Source organism: Prionailurus bengalensis, chromosome B2 (assembly GCF_016509475.1).
Source record: "Prionailurus bengalensis isolate Pbe53 chromosome B2, Fcat_Pben_1.1_paternal_pri, whole genome shotgun sequence".
NCBI classification, from domain to species: Eukaryota; Metazoa; Chordata; class Mammalia; order Carnivora; family Felidae; genus Prionailurus; species Prionailurus bengalensis.
This window is the reverse complement of record NC_057349.1, coordinates 37,501,051-37,524,465: the sequence shown is the minus strand read 5'-3', so window position 1 is coordinate 37,524,465 and position 23,415 is coordinate 37,501,051. Positions and strand designations below refer to the sequence as shown.

At 40.6% G+C, this 23,415-nt stretch overlaps 1 protein-coding gene across 2 annotated transcripts in view; it reads left to right on the top strand.

Moving 5' to 3' along the window:
* The window catches only part of KIF6 (kinesin family member 6), a 387,728-nt gene that overhangs the window by 141,027 nt on the left and 223,286 nt on the right, over nucleotides 1–23,415 (top strand). For both annotated transcript variants that reach the window (XM_043591311.1, XM_043591310.1), the window contains one exon: nucleotides 725–828. In XM_043591311.1, the coding sequence (XP_043447246.1) occupies nucleotides 725–828 (104 nt within the window). The remainder of the gene's footprint in view (nucleotides 1–724; nucleotides 829–23,415) is intronic.

Here is a 23,415-nt window from a genome sequence, read left to right as displayed (position 1 = left end):
ATACAACTACTCTGAAGACCAACTTAGCAAGGCATACTGAAGGGGAGGGAGATGCACAGACTCTCCAACCATGCAGTTTTGTTTCTAAGTGCACACATCAGAGACACTCACATATGTGCCCAAGGAGGTGTTCATAGTGTTGATAGCCACATTGTTTATAAAAGCAAAAGTAAAAATCCTAAATGTCCATCAGCAGGAGACAGAGATAAATTGTGACATAGTCCTTTACTGAAGCAGTATATGCCCATGAAAATTAACGAACTAGAGCTACGTGTAGCGGTATAAATAATCTCAAAAAAAGAAGTTACCATTCCATGCAGTATGGTAACATTTACATAAGGTTTAAAGCATGGAAAATGATACCATCTATGACTTACAGTGCCATCCATAGGTATAGATGGAGGAAACATATGAAAACATGGGAGATGCTCTCCACTATATATAGTACAGTGATCACCCTGGGAAGGACAGAAAAGGAATAGGAATTAGGAGCTCTGGTTATATAAGTAATGTTTTATTTGTTAAAATAAATTCTAGAACTATTTTGACAAAATGTTGAGATTTAACAAAGCTGGGTGGTAGGGCCAGGGGTGGCTTTCCGATCATTCTCCGTATGTTTTTGTGTCCTTAAAATACTTCGTAATTTGCAAAGATGTATGTTCTCTGTCACCAAGTTCCCTTTAATGAGGAGGTGACGTTGATTCTCCCGCCTTGCCATTTGTAGATGATTATACGCCTACAGAAAGAAATTCAGGAGCTGAAGGATGAACTGGCCATTGTCACTGGGGAGCAGAGGACAGAGGCGCTCACAGATGCAGAGCTCCTTGAGTAAGCCTGCAGACCTTTTTCTTTTTCTTTTTCTTTTTCTTTAACAGTGAAAGTTTGTGTTAACTTCTTTGTTGGCCCTAACGTTATGAATTCACCTCAAAGCACGAAGGTCTCCTGGGACAGTCTGAAATTGCATTTAGGCGCCAGTTAAGAGTGGCGGCTTTCCATGAAAAGCTGGATAAGGCTGGCAGTGTTTTTGCCGCCTCAGCTTTGAGGAAGTAAAGAACAGAGCATAGAAAGGATGGGAATATCCTTCTCATGCCAGCTAAAGAGAAGGGCTTGTATAATAGTTGTGCAATTAAAAACATATACACCAACCCCTCATATGCTGTGGCTCTCAGATCTGAAAGGAATTCAAGAAATGTCCTTTGTATTAAAAAGCATCTTGTTGCAAGCACCAATTTATCCCATGCCAAGGTAGGCTCTCTCCTTTAATAAATAGATGGCCCATATATTATAGTTCAAATACTAGAAATGGGAATGAAAGCAGGTATTCAGGGCTTTATACAGCGTGGCATCTGTCAGTGGCACAGTGTGGCTCTCATTCTCTCTCTGATCATGAGCCACAGTGGTGGACTTTCTTGTTGTTTCTGTGCAACTTATAAAGCATCTGTGGAGTGATAATAGTGGGCTGGACTTAGAAGGCAGTGATATTCTCTATTTCCAAAGGAGAAATAGAGATAACACAAGATTTTTCTAAGGGCTTACGATCATTTCATCTAACCCTCTCTCAACAGAGAAAATGGTAAGTAATAGAGTTGATGAAAATATTTTCTTTAAACTACTTCCTGGCTGTGCCTAAAGGTAGGTCTAAACATTGAGAAGCCTTAAGCAAGCTTTTTTTTTTTTTTTTTAGAGCTTATTTATTTTTGAGAGAGAGGGAGAGCGTGCACGAGTAGGGGAGCAGCAGAGACAGAGGGACACAGGATCCCAAGCAGGCTCCTCGCCATCAGCGCAGCATTCAGTGTGGGGCTCACACTCAGGAACCGTGAGATCATGACCTGAGTTGAGATTAAGAGTTGTACACTTAACTGACTGGGCCACCCAAGTGTCCCAAAGAAGCTTTCTGCTATAATCAAAGTTTCACTCTTCTAGGATAGCATCTAGAACACTGTGTTTAATAATAGGAGAGGCTCCTAAGGCTTTCCTTGTAAATTTTCTCTGTGGCATATATGCAATTAATGCCACAGTGATATCTAATGATATCTTAGATGCTGAGAAAACCAAGCTGAGAATTCCCTCACTATGATGCTCCCTTCCCCTCAAAGAGAGGAATTACCAATTATTATCTTTGAAGATGCCTCTGCAGAATTTTGATCTTCAAGTCAGGGTTCAGCCAAGAAAAGAAAAACATTCTACACTTCTCAACAGAAGGAATTTACCATGGGAAATTTGTTGCACGGGAGGTGGCATTGCAGGAAATACGCAGCACCCCAGACATCAGGAGCAGCAGGAGCCCTGACACCCTGGGATTGAAGGGATGATGGTAGAAGCTTATGTTACCAAAGTCTGAGACTGGAGCTGACCAGCCAGAGCTAACCCATAGTGATGCTGTCCCATGTAAACTGGGCCACCAAAGAGCCACAGGTGCTATCAGAGACAGCATCCTGGCAGGGAGTCCTGGCTTCTCTCTCACACCACTTCCAGTCTTCTACCTGCACGTCCCACTGGCTGAACTTGCCCGGTAACCAGAAACGTGCCCAGAATTTGCCCAGAAACCATGCTCTCCCTGTTGGGAGAGTCAGAGAATGTAGTTTCCTGTGATGCAGGGTAAAAGAGGGGAGGGGCGCCTGGGTGGCGCAGTCGGTTAAGCGTCCGACTTCAGCCAGGTCACGATCTCGCAGTCCATGAGTTCGAGCCCCGCGTCGGGCTCTGGGCTGATGGCTCAGAGCCTGGAGCTTGTTTCCGATTCTGTGTCTCCCTCTCTCTCTGCCCCTCCCCCGTTCATGCTCTGTCTCTCTCTGTCCCAAAAATAAATAAACGTTGAAAAAAAATTAAAAAAAAAAAAAAGAGGGGAAAAGTAGAAATCGGATCCAAGAGCAAGAAGGCAAATGGCCAGTACGTGAAATAAGTACCAGAGTTTTCGCTAAGTCCGGCACATCCCAAATGTTGTTCAGGAGGCTCAGTTTAAGGATAAGATTTTGCATGTGGTGGTTTTAAGATGTCCACTCCCTCCACTGCACCAAGTCTGAGGAATTGTAGAACTGAAACATCTGAATCTGTAGCCACACCCAAGAATAAGATGGAAACGTCTCAGGGGACTAGAGGCTTCAAGGAGTTCCAGGTAGATTGAAAGGTGGGGTTTAGAGGGGTAAGAGGAAAGGGTAGACCAAGACTGGGCGCTGCACCGTAAAAGCTACAAGGCTCGACATGGTGGCGCCCTGGAGCTGGAGAGGGCTGGGAGCAGCCTGCGAGGATTTGGCAGAGCCCTGGTAGTGAGTGCAGTCTGTCTTGTGAACCCCTGCGCGCTCCTTCTTCTCTGCTCCACCCAGTGTTTAGGTCAGCGTTTAGGATGGAGAAATAGGGAAAGGCCCCAGGTAGCTGATGATATCCAGGACAAACTGGGGACCAGAGAAGTCCTGAAAGCCAGCCGCTGTCCTCGGCTCTCCCCAAGCCCTGTTCCCACTGAGAACAGTAAGGAGCATGGAGCATGAGCCCCCACAGCCGCTCCGCCCTCTTCCAGGACCACCTGCCCAGGGCTGAGAGTCTAGGAAAGATGAGTTCACAGTTGGGAACAACCAGAAACATGAGGACTGCCGACTTAGAGAAAGACCAGGACAAGGAGCCTTTACAGCTTGGAGGCTTCAGAACTAAATGTTATAAGAAGAGTGATTTAATATCTTTAGAGATGTACAAGACAGCATTATATCCACGAAACAACAGGACCTTTATTTTTATAAAACAGACTGAAGGAGATCTGAAAAATGAAGAAATGTAATTGTTGCCATTAAGAGCTTAATGGATGGCTCAGTGGCAGAATGAAAAAACAGAGGGGCAAATTAGTCAGCTAGGAAGATCAAGGCTAAGGAATTCTTCCAGAATAAAAGATGAAAGGAGAAAGGGAGAGACATTTAAAAGAAAGGAATCATAGAGATTAGCTCTAGATTTACTAATATCTAACAAATAGAAGTTTATAAAGGAGAAATAGAGATAAGGCAGCGGAGCCAATGGTTAAAGAAATATCTAAGGATTTCTTAGAACTAAAAAAAAAAAAAAAAAAAAAGACAGACTTCAGAATGAGAGGGTTACCATGTGCTAAGCTGTATAAGAATGTAAAAAATTTTAGAACCTCAAAATATAAAAGAATCCCAAAAATTATCAGAGAAGAAAAATATTATTAACAATCAAGAATCTGATTTAGAGCAGACTTTTCATCAACCTGTCTGGAAACAGGAACCTATAGTACTGAAAAACAAAACAGAAGAAAACAAAATAGAAAACAGGACTTTGAATGGAGATTTCTGTATCTGGCCAAATTAGCATGCAAATGCACATGTGAAACAAAGGCATTTTTCAGACATAGAAACTTTGAGACAGTTAACCACCCTAGTCCTTCTCTAGAAGAGACTACGACAAGGCTATATTTCACGAAAAGAAAAATGCTGTAAAGTGTGAAAAATAATAACGAACAGATATTATTTCTTTATGACACTTATTACTGTATTAAATTTACATTATATCTTTTACCAACTTGCCACTTTCCACATACACAGATGTTTCTGGTTAAAAGTTATTGACAGAAGTCCAATTTGTCATTCGTAGGAGTTTCACGGGGTCTACTGGAGGGAAATAAATTTGTGACAACCAACTTAAGATACCGATGGACTCTTAGAGTGTAGTTGGTGTCCTTTGAGCCACAGATAACAAGTGTATACATGTTAGTTGGAACAGATTCTATATAAGACAGTATGTAGGGTTGCCATTAGTTTTTCTGGGCACTTGGTTCATTCATTCATTCATTCATTCATTCATTCATTCATTCAACATGTAGTCTTCATCTAGTATTTACAAAACTCTGCCCTAGGCCTTCAGAGAAGAACAAAAGATGAACGAAACCTACATTCAGCTCTCCAGGGGTTCACAATGTAGTGGCAGTGACAGACATAAGCACAAGTAATCACAATGCAAAATGTAAGTGTTATGAGAAGATAAAAATAAAACATGAGATTGCAGAGATAGTAATGATTAATTATGAGCTCAGGAATCATGTAAAATTAGTTCCTGTGCGGTAAGTAAACTTCAGCAGCTCGCAGTGAAATTACTTCTCTGCTGCCAAGTTAAGTATACTATATCGCACCACATCTGCGATTTCTGATCAGCACAGAGGGAGAACGAATGCAAAATGTCACACCCACCCTGCCAAAACAAAGCACAGGGTTTCCCAAAATCCAGTACCTTGGGTGCTTGTTCATACTGACAGTGAAGATTATTCAGATAATGTGGGGTTTTGTTATGGTTTTTGTTATTTTGTTGTTACGGTTATGTTTTGCCATAATTAGCTAGAGTGAATAGCGGCACAACTTAAAATTCATCAGATTTAAGAGTTCTTTATCCTCTTAAAGTAAAAGAGAGAAATTAAAATGTGCCTCGACTCTGGCACTGCTGTGTAATATCATGAGTCTGTGCTTTGTCTCCGGGGGCCCCTGGACATTTATTCAGCACTGTGAGTCAGATTCAGTCTCTCATTGTGCCAGGGCTCCCTGGATGGTCAAAGGGTGGGGGGTGGGGGGAGATAGTGGTGTTGGAGACAGGAAGAGTCCCATAGCTTGGCAGGACAGAATGGCAGAAATGCAGTGGCTTTGGCTTATTTCTCTGTCTTGCTGATTCCTGGCTTTATGCTGACTGGAATGGCATAAGGACATTCCTATCAGGGATTTTGTGAAGGATGTCAGAAAGCAGATATTTAATAGATAATGTATTCTGTATTCACTGTTATGTACAGTGGACAGTTTGGTGATGTCTGTTAATATCTGGCCCTATCAAATTTTTTTTGAACGATTTCCTAACATGTCATTTCTTAATGTAAATATTTGTTGCACTGACTTGGATGCTTCAACTGAAGAGGGTTGCAGATGTCAGCCTCCAGTTATTGTGATATTTTTAGTTTACATCTTTTTTTTTGCCTGTGTAAATTTGAAAAGAGACAGCTGGATGAAGGCTCTATAGCCAAGTTAATGTTTATACAGAACTTCTTGGGTGAAGATTTGATTCTGATTGATTCTCTAAACACATACCTCTTTCTTTCTGTGGTTAAAAAGAAAAGAAAAAAAGCCTGTAGATCTCTGGCTAAGATGGAAGTATTCTATCCTGGCCCAAGTCTAAATGAGTAAAATATTTTCTGCATAGCAACACTTTACTTCTGAGATGGAATTGAATTGGATCTCATGGGCTCAAGCTTGCCCAGAGTAAACTTCCAAACATCTGGATCCCTTTCTTTTTTCTGTTTTCCCCTCAGCCTTATTGAGACATAATTGACATAGAACATTGTGTGAGTTTAAGGTGTACAATGTGATGAGTTAATATATGTATATATTGTGAAATGATTACCACTATAAAGTTAGTTAAATCTATTACCTCACATACTTGTGTGTGTGTGTGTGTGTGTGTGTGTGTGTGTTGAGAGCTTTAAGATCTACTCTCAGAAACTTCCAAGTATACAGTACAGTATTGTTAACTATAATCACCATGCTATAGATTAGATCCTCAGAACTTATTCATCTTATAATTGGAGGTATGTGCCCTTTGACCAACATCTTCCTCGTTTCCCCCACCCCCCCGGCCCCTGGCAAATGCCCAGTCTATGCTCTGTTTCTCTGAGTCCAACTTTTTATTTTCCACACACAAGTGACTTCATATAATATTTGTCTTCCCCTGGTTTATTTCTCTTAATTATTTTTTGCAATTTAATCCTTCATCCCAATGTATTGAGCAACTACTAGATGCTAATCATTTTAATACATGCTTTTGGGTATTCAGAAATATAGGACATGGAAGATTATTCTAAGGAGTGACAGTTTTATTGGGAACATAACATGTATACAAAAATGTATACAAAATGTATATAAAAAAAAGTGTGTACATGTTTATACACACACGTGTGCATATAAAACCAGGAACAAGATAGCATATCAGTGGAAGGAGTAAATGAACACTGAGAATTGTAAAACCTTAATTATGATTCTAATTCTACTCATATTCAGTTTTTAATGGCTCTCTAGACTTGGGTTTCATCATGTATAAAGTGAGAGAATTGTACTAAATGCTATCTGGGCACTCTTTCAGCTCCCTGTTTTTAAGTCTAATATCAGCTTATTACACATGGTTTAATATGGTTTTTACTCATTATCTATGATAATGAAAATCTGAATCATGGAGGAATTCAGAAATAGAAGTCACTGCAGATATCACCATCCAGTAAGCTAAGTAAGCCATAAAAGATGTTAAGAGGAAGGCGTCTAGGGGCACCTGGGTGGGTCAGTTGGTTAGGCCTCCAACTTCAGCTCAGGTCATGATCTCATGGTTCGTGAGTTCAAGCCCCTCATCAGGCTCTCTGCTGTCAGCACAGAACCTGCTTCAGATCCTCTGCCTCCCTCTCTCTCTCCCCCTACCCCCTCTCAAAACTATAAATAAACATTTAAAAAAAAGGTACCACTCTAAGATAAAGATGAGAGGCCACATAAACGAAGGTGCGGAGAAGGAAAGAACACACTGTGTATGTGCTGGGGGACGGGGGGAGGGGCAAGAGACCAGTGTGGAGGCTTGCACGTAAGAGGCACTAACTAGCGAGGATCTAGGTTAAAACTGGCCTGGCAGGAGCCTGGCGTCGTCTTGGAAGAATTGAAGAATAGGATTAGACAGATAAACAGTGACCTCATGGTGGGTTATGAATACCATATGTAGAGGAGCTACTCTTTTGTTTTATTTAGTGGTGACTAGGAAACATTGTGCTTTGAGAGTATTGCAGTTCATTCATTTATAATGTTTATTGTGCTCGTCTTTGTGCTAGGCACTGTTCTAAGGGCTAGAGATACAGAAATAAACAAAACAAAGTCCTTGCCCTTATGGAGCTTACATTCTAGTGGGGAGAGAGCTAATACACAAGACAAATAACTAAAATACAGAGCATTTCAGAGAGCAGAAAGTACAAAGAGAAAAAATAAAACAGGAGTTGCAGTTTGAATAGGATGACCATGGAAGAATTTATATGATAAAGACTTTTTTATGGTTACTACCATGATAGCAATGAATAGAATGAGCAGGAGCGAGAGATCAGGATGATATTACCATCCAGCTTGGAGTGATCATGAGAAAGAAGTCTCCAGGAATGCTTTCTCCAGTGAAAGCAGAAGAAGAGACAGATGTGAGACACTTAGTTGAGGAAGAATAGAAGTGATGGCTACTAATATTAAAGATAAAGAAGGGAGGATGGTAAAAGTTCAGGACTTAAGATGGGTTATCAGAGGTTAGGAAAAGAAGCTGGTGGAGGGTAGGAAATGTTCAGTTCTTGACATGATGAAGGAATACACAATGTACAGGTTGGATTCTGGAACTTTAAAGAAGATTGAGGCTGCAGATTTAAATTTTGGAGCGATTGGCATTGAGTTGACCTAATACTGAAGTCAAGTCTGTAAGCCAGCTCAGAAATTCTCTGATCTGATTTGAAATAGGTGATAACTGGGATCACCAAGACCACACCTCCCTACAATCAAAGTTACCGTAGGCAGCTTGCCAACTGAATTTACCTATTTACTTGGCCACATCATCCTCATTCCTTCCTTTATGTCTGTTTATATATAATTAAATATTCCATTCATTGGTTATTTTCCAGTGAGGAAAAAAAAAATCCCTTCCTGTATGACACAAAGGGTTAATAGTAAGCAGTGTAGAAAGATTAAAAGACATTAAAGGATAACAAGGAAATATTATGAACAACTTATAACAATGTATTTACTAACATAGATAAATCTGACAAATTTTTGAAAGGGTTCAGACTTCTAAAGAGAAATCGAGAAACTGAATAGTCCTGTATCTACGTAAGGAAATGAATTTGCAATAAAAACCTTCCAACCAAGAAAACTCAAGTCCCAGATAGCATCACTGCAAATTCTGCCAGACATTTAAGGAATAAATAATACCAATTCTACCCAAAAATTTCCAGAAAACAGAGGAGGGAGCAATTCCCAACTCATTTTACAAGGCCAGTGTTGCCCTAATATCAAAAACAGACAAATATATTTACAAGACAAGAAAACTAGAAACCAACATCCCCTATGAATAAAAATATTTAATAAAATATTTGCAAGTTGAGTCCACCAAACATTAAAAAAATAATAAATCATGACCGAGTAGGGATTATTCCAGGAATGCAAGACTGTTTAACATTAAAAAATCGATGTAATTCACCATATCAACAAACTAAAAACAACACCAACCACAAATATTTGATCATCTCAATTGATGCGGGCAAGCATTGGACAAAATTCGACATCTACTCATGGTGAAAACTCTCCAACCAATAATATGGACAAAGTATTTGATCAGATTTATATCAGAAGATACACAGATGCCAAATAAGGACGTGAAAGGTCAACATCATTAGTCATTAGGGAAGCCAAATTAAAACCTTAGTGTAGTGATACTATACAGTTATTAGAGTAGCTTTAGAAAAGTAACAATAAGAAGTGCTGGTAAAGGTGAGACACCGAAACTCTCATACGTTGCTGGTGGGGAAGTTATATGGAGCCCCCCACTTTGGAAAAACAGTTTTAACAATTTCTGATGACATTGAACATAATACTTACCATAAACTTCAGGAATCCCATTACTAGGAATTTATCTATGAGACATGAAAACATGTCTCCACACAAAGGCTTCTGCGTGAATATTTATAGCAGCTTTCCTCAAAATCTCCCAGAACTGGAAACAACCTAAACCAGGGAGGGGCTGAGCAAATGGTTGTACAGCCATACAATTGAATCCTACCCAGCAATAAAAATGGAGTGAACTATCGATACATTCAACGGCTTGGATAAATCTCAAACACGTTACGCTAAGTAACAACAGAAGCCAGATACAGAAGGCTACATACTATATATGATTCTATTTATGTGACATTCTGTAAAAGGCAAAAGTATAGTAAGAGAAATCAGATTAGTGGTTGCCAAGGTTGCTGGTGGGGGGAGGAATTGATTACAGAGGAGGAAGAGGGAATTGTTTAGGGCAATTGAAATATTCCATACCTTGATTTTAGTGGTGGTTACAAAACTGTACATAGTTGTTTAAAAAAAATGCATAGTACTACACATCTAGAAAAGGTGCATTAAAAATTTTACTATCCGTAAATTTAACCTCAACTAACCTGACCTTTAAAGAACTTGAAAAATCTATGACAAAAAGATAATATAAAATTTGAGGACCACTCATTCAATACAGCAAAGCAAAGGAAAACAAAACTGTACGGTGAGGAATTTTCCTGTAGGTAAAATTTTGCTGTAGTTTGTTTAATAATAGAAACTTATCTTTGACTACAAGCCCCCAGAGCACCCAGACATGTCTTTTTTACAATTAATTACTGCCTGCACAAGTTGAAGAGAACTTCCTGTTTCCTGCTCTGCACCAAACCTGCATACAGACCTGTATCTGTCCCCACCTCCTCCTTCCTTCCTGTCGCAGTCATGTGTCCCGCCTCCTGTCTAGAGCTGACCTCACCAATTGTGCTCCCAGTCCCAATCCCTTCTGCCATCTCAGGAACCTCAATTATCTTTTTTTTTTTTTTAATCTTCAAGTTTTTCCCATATTTAAAAACAACAACAACAACAACACGCACTCTTGGCCCAACCTCCCCCTCTACCTACTATTCCTTTTCTTTAAGCTCAACTACTCCAAGATGTAGCTTTCACTTGTGGTCTCCATTCCCTTCCATCCTCCTTGACACACTCAGATCACTCTGAACTGTCACTAAGTTATTGATGACCTACGTATAGATATATGTAATGGGTCTCTTTCAGTCCTCACCTTTCTTGACCTCTCAGCAGCATTCACCATTATTAACTGTCTTCTCACTGAATCATCCTCCTCTTGGGTCCTTCTCCTCTCCTGATTGCTCCTCAGCTTCCCAGACAGAGATTATCCTCCTTTTGTGGGGACATCCATCAAGGGGCTGTCCCAGGACCCCTCTTTCTCTTTTTACTTTATACTTCTCCTGGGTGATCTCATCAACACCCACACCCACACTGATGACTCAGATTTATGTTGCTAGCCCACATGTATTCTACTCTGAATGCTGTGCTTACTGATCTCACGGCCTACCTGCCAGCTCTCTCTGAACTCAACATGCCCCCAAATGAGCTCTTGTCCCTCTTTCTCCAGACCTGGTCTCTGCCACCATACCCCATCCGTCAGTGTCACTCTGAGCCCCGTGGTTTCCCTGGCCAGAAATTTGGAAGTTACCCGTGGCTCTAGTTTCTTCTCACCCCCAGATCCAACCCATTTGGAAGTCTTGTTGACTCTGTCTTCAAAACATGTTCTGGATCAGACCACCTGGCACCACCACCAAACCTCTGTCACCTTCTTTTCACACTCAAATGGTGTCATAATAGATCTTCCTGAGTGCACTTTGCTCTCTTTTTCTGTGCAGCCAGAATTTTTTTTTTTAAAGTGCTGTTGTTATCATTTTACTCTTCTTAAAACTCTTTGGTGACTTCTGACTTCCCTTGTTCTTGGGAAGAGACCAGATTCCTTCCTACAACCTTGGAGGTGTCTGCCCGATCTGACCCTTTTCTGACCCTTTCCTGTGTTGTCAGCCACATTTCACCTTCCTTTCCCCTCTTGCCCCTGTGCTTCAACAACACTGGCCTTCCAGTTCCTTAAACGTTTCATCGTGTCTCTCACTATGAGGCTTTCGCACATGCAGTTGCTTCTGCTTTCTGACTAGGATGGTGTGTGCATGGGTGGGGACACACACACACACACACACACACACACCCCTTGTTTTATCTGTTCTACTCCTTCAAACCTCAGTTTAAATTGTTCCTCTTCAGTTGGTCTTTAATCCCAACTAAATCGTGACAGGTTTTCATCTTTTTTGTACTCTTCCTTCAGAACTTTTATCTCTGTTTATAATGGTGTTCTTGCGGTATTGTTTGGTTGTTATTCGTATCTTCCGCCACACTGAAAGGCCTTCGAGGGCAGGAGCTGTGTCTGCTTTCAGTGAATGTGCACAACACCTTTATTTGTGTCATTTTGTGGCACATAATCAAAGAATGTGCAGGAATATTAATCCAGCAAAGAGTAAGCATGAACTACATTAAAACGCCAGCAGGAGGGGGGCTCAGTTGGTTAAGTGTCTGACTCTTGATTTCAGCTCAGGTCATGATCTCATGGTTCGTGAGATCAAACCCCACTTCTGCACTGACAGTGTAGAGCCTGCTTGGAATTCTCTCTCTCCGTCTCTTTCTGCTTTCTCCCAATCTCTCTCCCTCTCTCTCTCAAAAATAAATTAAACATTAAGAAAGGAAGGAAGGAAGGAAGGAAGGAAGGAAGGAAGGAAGGAAGGAAGGAACACACCCAGGAAGAAGAAACCCAGCAGGGAAAACTCGAGAGAGGTATGGGACTAGTTCACGAGCATGTAATCACACACTTTGAGATACTGAGCTACTGAAATCCGTCCATGAAGGCAGGTGTCAACCTCAGCAAATGACACCGAGTTTGGTCCACATTTTACCAAATAGGAAATGGTCCCCACAGTGACTGGGGCACTGGCCAGGGCAGCCTCTACCCCTGCTCCTTAGCAGTCCCCAGATTTCACTCACTGTGCGTACTGCTCCTGGGGTAAACACCGCCACGATTCCAGACTGCAGGTGGGAAAGCTGGCGGCTGTGCTGGAGTTGACCCTCAGGCCCTTCATCCATGTGCCAGTAGAGACTAGGTCTTCACTTCCTATCCTTGGGGTTGTCTACACTCTATTTGGACTTATTTGGAAATTTTTATCTGATGGGATTGCTTTTTTTATTCTTTGTAAAGTTAAATCATTTAAGACTAAATATAGTTTAAAATCAAACACATTGTGTTTTCAGACTCACAAACACAGCATTTGTTTCAAAGGGACATATCTGTACTAATAAAAGCTTCATTGATGTCTAAGCTCTACTTAAATGCAAATAAATACACCTGAAGGAAGAGTGTAAAATCCCCATTTTCCCACCAAAGACATCTCACTTTGAAGTAATTTGTACTTTTATTCATTCTTTCTGGTGAACAAACACTGATTGAGTGCTGATGATACCACATCAGTGCTGGGTTAGGACCTGGAGGGCTGGCAGTGGGGAGCGAGGGGCAGATGTCCAGACATACGTGCTTATTGGTGGTGCCGAACCGCTGTCAGAGACAGGGTGAGGGATTTTTGTAAAGGGCAGGGGAAGAGGGAGGAAAGAATTTATAGAGGAAGTGACATACAGAAAACCCATCAGTGCTTTCATCCTCTTGAAGTAAGCATTTCAAGGTGACTTCAGGAGAAGTCATTTCTACCATAGTTAACTCGAAGTTCAAATTTTTTTTATTAGACTAGTCTAATAAAAGTTTAATTGGGTTCAGTTCCTCAATATGTTTGAACTGGATTAGAACCATAAAACAGATTTCACTTTCAGATACAGTGGCTCTCTTGAACCTAAAATTTGATAACTTGTTCCTAAAAGTATGGGATAGAATAATTAAGATCAAGACCATCTCACGTAATTTGAGATCTACCATCACCATGATTGTAAGTCCTGTTCTGTACCCTCAGACTGTTTCAGAAATGAGCTGAAGCAAACAAATACATAAACCCCTACAATATTTGAGTTAATATAGTTCTAGCAAGAATTAGATACCAAACCAGTATTTTAGGGGGAGTCTCTTGTCAGTACTTAACTCTGGATACTTCATCCTTTTTATATTCAGTATATTGTCACTGGCCTCCGTACTGGTTTTATTTGTCAAACCACTATTAAAAATATGTTTCAAAATTATGACTTATGCTGTATAAGTTCTATGGCATGATGAGTTCTCCTGATTGTTCTCTGGAAAGGTCTTCACTGTGGAGGCAGGGAGGAGTGGATTTCAGGAAACCATGCTCCTCAAGGGTGGGGAGGGAGAGAAAGAGAGAGAGAGGGAGAGAGAAGGAGATTGTGGGGACAGAGGGAGAGGGGGAGGCACAGGCAGGAATCTGAACAATCTCTTGAAAATTGTTTGAAATATGACTGAACTCTTGCCTACACCAGATTGCTCATTAGAGAATGAGCACAAGAAAGTTTGTGCCTAATTTTTTTGTCATTATGGATGAAATTGTCCCGGTGACAATGATATGGACTACCTCCGATTGTCCAGAATCTCTTTCTAGGATCTGCAGTGGCCACACATGGTCTGGCCCCTGGCAACCTCCAGGGCCCACTCCCCTCCCTCGTTTCTCCCTGCCCGTCACCATCCCTCCCCTGAAACACTCCTCCCTCACTTCATTATTCAAGTGTCACATTATCAGAAAGACTTTCTTCCCAGGCCACCATATCCAAAATACACCTTCCCCTGTTACTTTTTATCCCCTTTATGCTGAGTTATTTTTGTTCATAGCAGGAACATTATTTTTAATGTTTCACTGTCCATTGTCTATCTCTCCCTACTTCATGAAGACTTGGACTTCATCCGTGTTGTTTTCCATTATGTCCCTGTCACCTAAAACAGTACCTTGCACATGAATATAAATAATGTGTTGAATGAATTAGTGAACACTCTGTCAGGGCCTTGGTTCCCTCTCTGGCTTTTTTTTTTTTTTTTTTAATTTTTTTTTTTTCAACGTTTATTTATTTTTGGGACAGAGAGAGACAGAGCATGAACGGGGGAAGGGCAGAGAGAGAGGGAGACACAGAATCGGAAACAGGCTCCAGGCTCTGAGCCATCAGCCCAGAGCCTGACTCGGGGCTCGAACTCACGGACCGTGAGATCGTGACCTGGCTGAAGTCGGCCGCTTAACCGACTGCGCCACCCAGGTGCCCCTATCTCTGGCTTTTTTCATGAGCCATTGTTTTACCTCTCTGGGACCTCTACTCAGAGCTGCCCCAGGGTGCTGGGCATGAATAAGGGCCCTCAGAACTAGTCTCTGCTGATAGAAAGCACTTCCCAACGTTCAGATTCAACATCACTGATACAGGATCCACTGTGTTCTAGGCCTTATGGATTTATGAGTGAATGATGAGGAATTATTTGCAATATTCAGGATTTTGCCCACAACTATTTTCTGAACTTTGTCCAGAGTCACTGAGATCATCTGTTGTGTGAGAGTAATAATGTTATCTAACCACAGTTCTTCTTGATGAAGAAATCCGTGTGATGCATTAAACACAATTATTATTATTATTATTATTAAAGATAATATGATTTTCCTGTGATTCTTTGATATAATTTATTTTGGTGCTGAAGGATCTATTTACTTATATAGATATTTGCCAGGCTTCTCTACTGAGCAATGATGGAACAAACCATGTTTTAATATCTCTCTTTAGAATATACACACACTCACACATTCACGCACAAAGGAAGAGTACCAGAAGGAAGAACCACACAAATGTTACTGGAACTACCAGTGTTTTTGCTTTTGTGTTCTAGTTCTTTTTACTTGGCTGCATTTCCTAAAGTTTCTATAGAAAATGCAGGTTTATTTTATTTTTTAATATAATTTATTGTCAAATTGGTTTCCATACAACACCCAGTGCTCATCCCAACAGTGCCCTCCTCAATACCCATCACCCACTTTCCCCTCTCCCCCACCACCCCCCAACCCTCAGTTTGTTCTCTGTATTCAAGAGTCTCTTATGGTTTGCCTCCCTCCCTCTCTGTTTGTAACTTTTTTCCCCTTTCCTCTCCCCCATGGTCTTCTGTTAAGTTTCTCAAGATCCACATATGAGTGAAAACATATGGTATCTGTCTTTCTCTGACTGACTTATTTCACTTCACATAATACCCTCCAGTTCCATCCACATTGCTGCAAATGGCATGATTTCATTCTTTCTCATTGCCAAGTAGTATTCCATTGTACATATAAACCACGTCTTCTTTATCCATTCATCACTTGATAGACATTTGGGCTCCTTCCATAATTTGGTTATTTTTGAAAGTACTGCTATAAACATTGGGGTACATGTGCCCCTATGCATCAGCACTCCTGTATCCCTTGGGTAAATTCCTAGCAGTGCTATTGCTGGGTCATAAGGTAGTTCTATTTTTAATTTTTTGAGGAACCTCCACACTGTTTTCCAGAGCGGCTGCACCAGTTTACATTCCCACCAACAGTGCAAACAGTGCAAGAGGGTTCCCGTTTCTCCACATCCTTGCCAGCATCTATAGTCTCCTCATTTGTTCATTTTAGCCACTCTGACCGAAATGCAGGTTTATTTTTAAAAGAAGGAATGTTACCTGTTCTGTTTTACAACTCCAAGCAGGAAAACAGTCATTTCACTTAATTAATGAACAGCAGGAAAAAAATGCCCTTCTTTGCTAACTCTCCTCTTACACTAAATTTCACAGCTGAATTAAAAGCAAATGTCCTCTCTTGGCATATAGCAGGTTATTGCACAACACACATAGTTGATTCTGAGATCTAAATTACATCTGCTTCTGGAATTTTAACTTTATTTTTATAGTTAATATTTGTATTATTTTTTGTATATTTGGGCTATAATATTGTGTATTATTAATCAGTCACTTCAGAGTGGTGCTTTCCTTATACAGTTGATATAAGACTGTATATCTAAATGGCTAAATAAAACACAATCTATAAATGGCCAGAATGGAATGTTCATAAAATGCTCCCAAATTGGAGTTGTTTGCTTTGCATCTTACTATCCACTTCCTTAACCATAACAGTGCTCCACATACCCCCGAAGAGTGAAAAGTCTGTGGAAACTTTTAAGAGAATTTGGAAATTTAAAGATAAAGGAACAGCCCGAGTCCTAAAAAGAGCTGATGCGTAAAGTCGATATTTGTGTTGAAAATACAATTATAAATTTAAATAAAATCCTGTAACTATGTATATGTTTGTTTACCTGATGTGGTATGTATAAGTGTATAAGGAACACATACAGAGATTCTAAAAAATAGAGACAGACATAAAAAAGGAAATGATACGTATAGGGACATGCCCAGATCTGCCTGAGTGAGAAACGTGCCTGTGGGAAAAGGCAGATGCTTTTTGCTTGGATGAGGTTGGTGAAGCCTTTGCCCCCAGGTGACTTCGCCAGGGACCTGTAGGTGTTTTATCCAATCTTAAGGTATATCCTGCCAGCCCCTGCTCTCTCTTCCCCCTGTTCTTCAGGATCCCCGCCAGCTGGAATTCTCTGCATCTCCCTGTGGAAGTTCAACGTGAATACTTTTAATTATTTTAATACCTTAATACTTCTTCCAGGTACTTCCCAGTTTTCATTTTGAATTCTCCATTTTTCCTTTCAAATGCTGGGTGGGTCAACAAAACCTTCTGTTTCCGTTTTCCAAATTTAGCATTTCAACATGTGTGTGATAGTTGGGCTAAAAATATACAAACATACAATTGTTAGTTAACATTGCCATATAAATGGGCAAGATGGGTTGAGTTGAGATTTCCTTGTCATTACTGAGAAGGATTTTATTTGATTACTTGTTTTTTAGGGGGAGAGGAGAGGGGTAACATTTTGTATGACCTTAGGAACCTAACCTTTGGGTATATCTTGTACTGTAGCTCATTTGCTTACAAATCTGTGGGCTACAGAGAGTTCCAAGAAAACAGTTTGTCTTGGCTTCATCCCCTGAGGCTTGGGAGAGGACATATTGAGATTTCTCCTTCTATTCCAATCCTTGGCCCTGCTGCAGCTGAAAATTGGAGATGCAGTTCTATCCTGGGGCCTTCATTTTCAGCCCCAGATGTTATTAAGCACATCACAGCACTGTGCTAGAAGCTGCTAAGACACAGAAGTATAAAGCATGGTGCCTGGCCAGAAGGAACTACACGAGGACATATGTCATCTGCTTTTGAAAAAAAAAATTAAAGATTAAGACAAGTAAATGATCATGTACAGAATAAGCAATAAAGACCAGAAGTATAAAGGACTTAATGAAAGAAAGATTAATTAATGACCCAAATAACTGTCTGTATAGATCAAGCATTCTTAATAAAATGCAAAAGTGGCCTGCTTCAAGAATTATCTATACTCAATAAGAAAGGAAGCATTTAAGGGCTCTCAGAACTACTACCAACGTGCGTGGAATCTAGAATTAGACAACTGGCTTTTGTTTTTCAGGTTCTCTGTACAGTGTGGATACCCATGCTTCTCTGTGTACTGGATGGATAGCCATCCCCCTGACATTCTGGTAAAGATCTGAGAACTTACGAGAAAATACAAAGATTTTTAATATTAAAGAACCCCAGTGTAGGACATCCTAATGCCAATAAAGCTAAGAATGCCCCCAAATGGAACAGGGGTAATTTGTGTCATTCACTGGGCTATGAGATGATGATTATCTTTGTATTCAGCTAAACATTGGTATAAATCGTACTTCTTTTTACTTTTGCACCTAGCAGAAATGGTACTTTGACAGACCCTTTTAGTCTGGCACAGCATAATGGAGAGTTATCTCCAAATAACATGTAAATCTGAGTTCACAGTATACATCCGATTCCCAGCAGAGGCACACCAAAGTAAAAGGTAAGATGCCTTGGGGCGCCTGGGTGGCTCAGTTGGTTAAGCCTCCGACTTTGGCTTAGGTCATGATCTCGCGGCTTGTGAGTTTGAGCCCCGTGCCGGACTCTGTGCTGACAGCTCAGAGCCTGGAGCCTGCTTTGGATTCTGTGTCTCCCTCTCTCTCTGCCCCTCCCCCACTCTTGCTCACTCTCTCTCTCTTTCTCTCTCTCTCTCTCTCAAAAATAAAATAGTAAAAAATTAAAAAAGGTAAGATGCCTCATGCAAGTACCCCATTTCCTCCTCCAGCTGACCCTAGCTCAAGCATTCAGAGCCTTTCTAATCTGGCATTCACAGGCCCTCTTATAGAAGTGCCACTTTATTGCCTGCCTTTAAATCCTTACAGGCAAAAGACAGACATCCCCCAAGACAACCCAAGGACAGGCTGTTAGCCTGCCCTGATTGGCCTTGCAAACAACCAGCCCTCATTGGTTGTGACCTACCTGTAAGGAGCTAAGCTCAGTGACGCCTCAAGACTGGGTATTGTTGTACTCTGTTCCTCAGAGTAAAAACATACCTTGTTTCACTGCACTTCACTTTATTGCACTTTGCAGATGTTGCATTTTTTACAAACTGAAGGTTCTGGATGACCCTTCATTGAGCAAGTCTATAGGCACCATTTTTCCAACAGTATTTGCTCACTTGCTATCCCTGTGTCACATTTTGGTAATTCTTGAACTATTTCAAATGTTTTCCTTATTATTTTATTTGTGATGGGAATGTGCGATTAGTGCTGTTGGATATTACTATTGTAATTGTTTTAGGGCACTGTGAATCACACCCATGTAAGATGGCAAACTTGATCGACAAATGTTGCAGGCGTTCTGAGCACTCTACCAACTGTCTCTCTTCCTCTCCTTGGGCCTCACTGTTCCCTGAGACACAACAATATTGAAATTAGGCCAGTGAATAACCCTACAGTGGCCTCTGAATGTTCAAGTGAAAGGAAAAGTCGCACATCTCTCACTTAATTTTTTTAAAATCTTTATTTATTTTTGAGAGAGAGAGAGAGCATGCAGGGGAGGAACAGAGAGAGAGGGAGACACAGAATCCAAAGCAGGCTCCAGGCTCTGAGCTGTCAGCACAGAGCCCAATGCGGGGTTTGAAGCACAAACCGCAAGATCATGACCTGAGCCGAAGCTGCAGGCTTAACCGACTGAACCACCCAGGCGCCCCGCACGTCTGTCACTTTAAATCAAAAGCTAGAAATGATTAATCTTAGTGAGGAAGGCATGCCAAAAGCCAAGACAGGCCAAAAGCTAGGCCTCTTGCACCCGTTAACCAAGTTGTGAATCCAAAGGCAACATTCTTGAAAGAAATTAAAATTGCTACTTCAGTGAACACACAAATGATAAGTGAAACAGCTTTATTGCTGATATGGAGAAGATTTTAGAAGACTAAACTAGTCATAACATTTCTTTGAGACAAAGCCTAATCCAGAGTAAGGCTAACTCTCCATTTCTGCGAAGGCTGACAGAGGCGAGAAAGCTGCAGAAGAAAAGTTTGAAGGTGTGAGGTTGGTTCCTGAGGGCTAAGGAAAGAAGCTGTACCCACAACACAACAGTGTGAGGGGAAGCGGTGAGTGCTGGGGTAGAAGCCGCAGCGAGTTCTCCAGAAGGTCTAACTAAGATAATGATTGAAGGCAGCTACACTAAACAACAGATTGGAAGGGGATGCCACCTAGGACTTTCATAGGTAGAGAGGAGAAGTCAGTGCCTGGCTGCAAAGCTTCCAAGGGCAGACCAGACCGACTCTCTCATTAGGGCCTAATGCAGCTGGTGACTTTAAGTTGAAGCCAGTGCACATTTACCATTCTGAAAATCCTAGGGCCCATCAGAATTATGCTGACTCTACTCTGCCTGTGCTCTATAAATGGAAAAGCCTGCTTGACAGCACATCTGTTTACAACATGGTTTCCTGAATATTTTAAGCCCACTTTTGAGACCTTCTGTTCACAAGAAAAGATTCCTTTCAAAATGTTACTGCTCATGGACAATGCCCCTGGTCACGCAGGGTCTCTGATGGAGATTCACAATGAGATTAATGTTTTCATGCCAGCTAATATACCATCCATTCTGCACCCCATGAATCAAGGAGTCATTTCAACTTTCAAGTCTTATTATTTAAGAAATACATTTCATAAAGCTTTAGCTGCTGTGGATAGTGATTCCTCTGATGGATCTGGGCAAAGTCAATTGAAAACCTCCTGAAAAGGACTCACCATTTCTAGATGCCATTAAGAAACATTTGTGATTCATGGCAAGAGATCAGAATATCAACATGAGCAGGAAGTTGGAAGAAGTTGATTCTACTCTTCATGGAGGACTTTGGAGGGTTCCAGACTTCAGTGGAGGAAGTAACTGCAGATGTGGTGTTAACAGGAAAGAGAATTAGAAGTGGAGTCTGAAGATGGGACTCACTGGCTGCAATCTCATGATCAGACTTGAATGGTTGAGGACTTACTTCTGACAGATGAGCAGAGAAAGTGGTTTCTTGAGATGGAGTCTACCGCTGGTGAAGATGCTGTGCAGAATGTTGAAATGACAACAAAGGATTTAGAATATTCCATAAACATAATTGGTAAAACAGAAACAGGGTTTGAGAGGATTGACTGCAGTTTTGAAAGACACTCTACTGTGGGTAAAATGCCATCAAACAGCATTTTGTTTTTTGTTTATGTTTTCTGATACTGTTTTTTTATAATATGATTTATTGTCAAATTGATTTCTATACAACACCCAGTGCTCGTCCCAAGTATTTTGTGATACACAGAAATTGGTCTTGAAAGGAAGAGTCATTCGATGTGGCAAGCTTAATTATTGTTTAAAGAAATTGGCACAGCCACCCCAACCTTCAGCAACCACCACGCTGATCAGTCAGGACCATCAACATCGAGGGAAGACGCACTGGATTGCGACTCACTGAAAGCTCAGATGGCTAGCATTTGTAAGCAATAAGTATTTTTTAATTCAGGTATATACATTTATTTTTTATACCTAATGCTGTTTAACACTTAAAGGACTATAATACAGTGTAAACATAACTTACATACACTGGGAAACCAAAAAATTCGTTTGACTCACTTTATGGTGGTATCCACTTTATTCAGTGTTCTGGAACCAAACCCACACTATCTCCGAGGTATGCCTGTATTCCCCATTCTTACCCCCATCCTCTTGGCCTAATTTTCTGAGTGGTTCCCTCTGTGTTTATCATGAACTGATCATACTGGTGACCATTGCCACAGCCTCAAGAACTTGGCACAATTAATGTCAAGGTAGCTATTGCCTGGTGTATAATTTTTTCAGTTTACTAGAGAAGTCAGATTTCCCCTTCTTGTTCACAAACCCACCTTTTACTGTCACTGCTTTTCAACTGCTTTCCTCATCAGTATGCTTTCCAGATCAGTCACCTAGCATGTGCGGGGCAGAGTTCCGTACTGTACATTTACTTTTCTATTTAATCAGAAACCCTAGTTGAAATTTGCAGGCACTTGTTTCCTCTTTATTTCCGCATCTCACTTTGTCTTGTGTTCCCTTGTTTGATAATCATAACTCTTCCTTTAAGTTTGGAAGAAGAAAGCAACCATCAGGAGACCAAGAAGTTGCTAATTGTCAAAGAAATGCAGATGAAAATGAGATGCAGTTTTTTTCCAGTCTTATTGGTAAGAATAAAAAGATGATATCCCGTGTCAGCAAGGGCACAGGTGAGCTCTTACTCTGCAGGTTGTGTGGATGGGGCCAATGGGGGCTGCCACACAGAGGAGCCTGGTCCTGAAGCCAAGGGTTAATCCCATGTGTAATTTTTAGCTTGTTCCCCCTTGCTGGACAGCCATGAAGAGCATTTGTACAGATTTTTCAATGGGTATGCTTTTTGGCTTAGCAATTTAATTTCTAGAAATTTGTTTTTAAAGATGAATGTACAAAAATGTATGTAAAAAGTTATTTTTTACATCATTTACAATAGGGAAGTGAGTTGTGATACATTCATTTAATTGACTATAATGCAGCAATTATCAATGTCAATGAAGACCTATTTATATATTGACCTGGGTACACTTCCAAAATATGTGTTCTGTTACTTTTGTGACAAAAAATGCATTTATATGTATACACTTACACACACACACACACACACACACACACACACACACACACTTACGAACAAGTCTGGAAAGGTAAACACCAAAGTTTCAGAGTGTTATCTCTGGGTTCTAAGATTGGAATAATCTTTTTCATTCTATATTTTCTAAACTTTTTACATTGGGCATGCATCACTTTAAGATCAGATGAAATAAAGGCATTTAAGTCATGTTCAAGATACAAAAGTGAAATACTCTCTAACTCATAACATTTTCCTTAAGTTATAACCAAATCACTCGGCAAACATGCAATAATAATTATGACAAAAGTAAGTGCCATGTATTGAGTGTTTGCTGATAGGCATTGCATTAATTTTTTATATGCATCGTCTAATAAAAACTCCACAATAATTTCATGAGGCAGATAACATGCAGCTAGCAAGATGAAATACAGAGTCAGAATGTGAATCCTGTTTTGTCTGTCTCCCGAGCTGTTCTTTTGTGGCCCTTGAGCCACAAAGAAGTGAGGTGTAATAATGACCCTCACCCGGATCCTGTTTCTGAGGCATTTACAGGGCAAACTGCAAGCTGTGTTCTAGAATGGGCTTGCTCTTTCCACATTATTCACTGTCAGAAACTAAAGTCTACCTGGAATTCTGGATTGTCTTCACTGTTGTTCATTCACTCTGTTGTATAGAAATGATCTTATCCAGAATGTCTGATAAGAGACAAGGTGTGGAAATGTATCCCCCTTTGTACCCTAAGGGATTG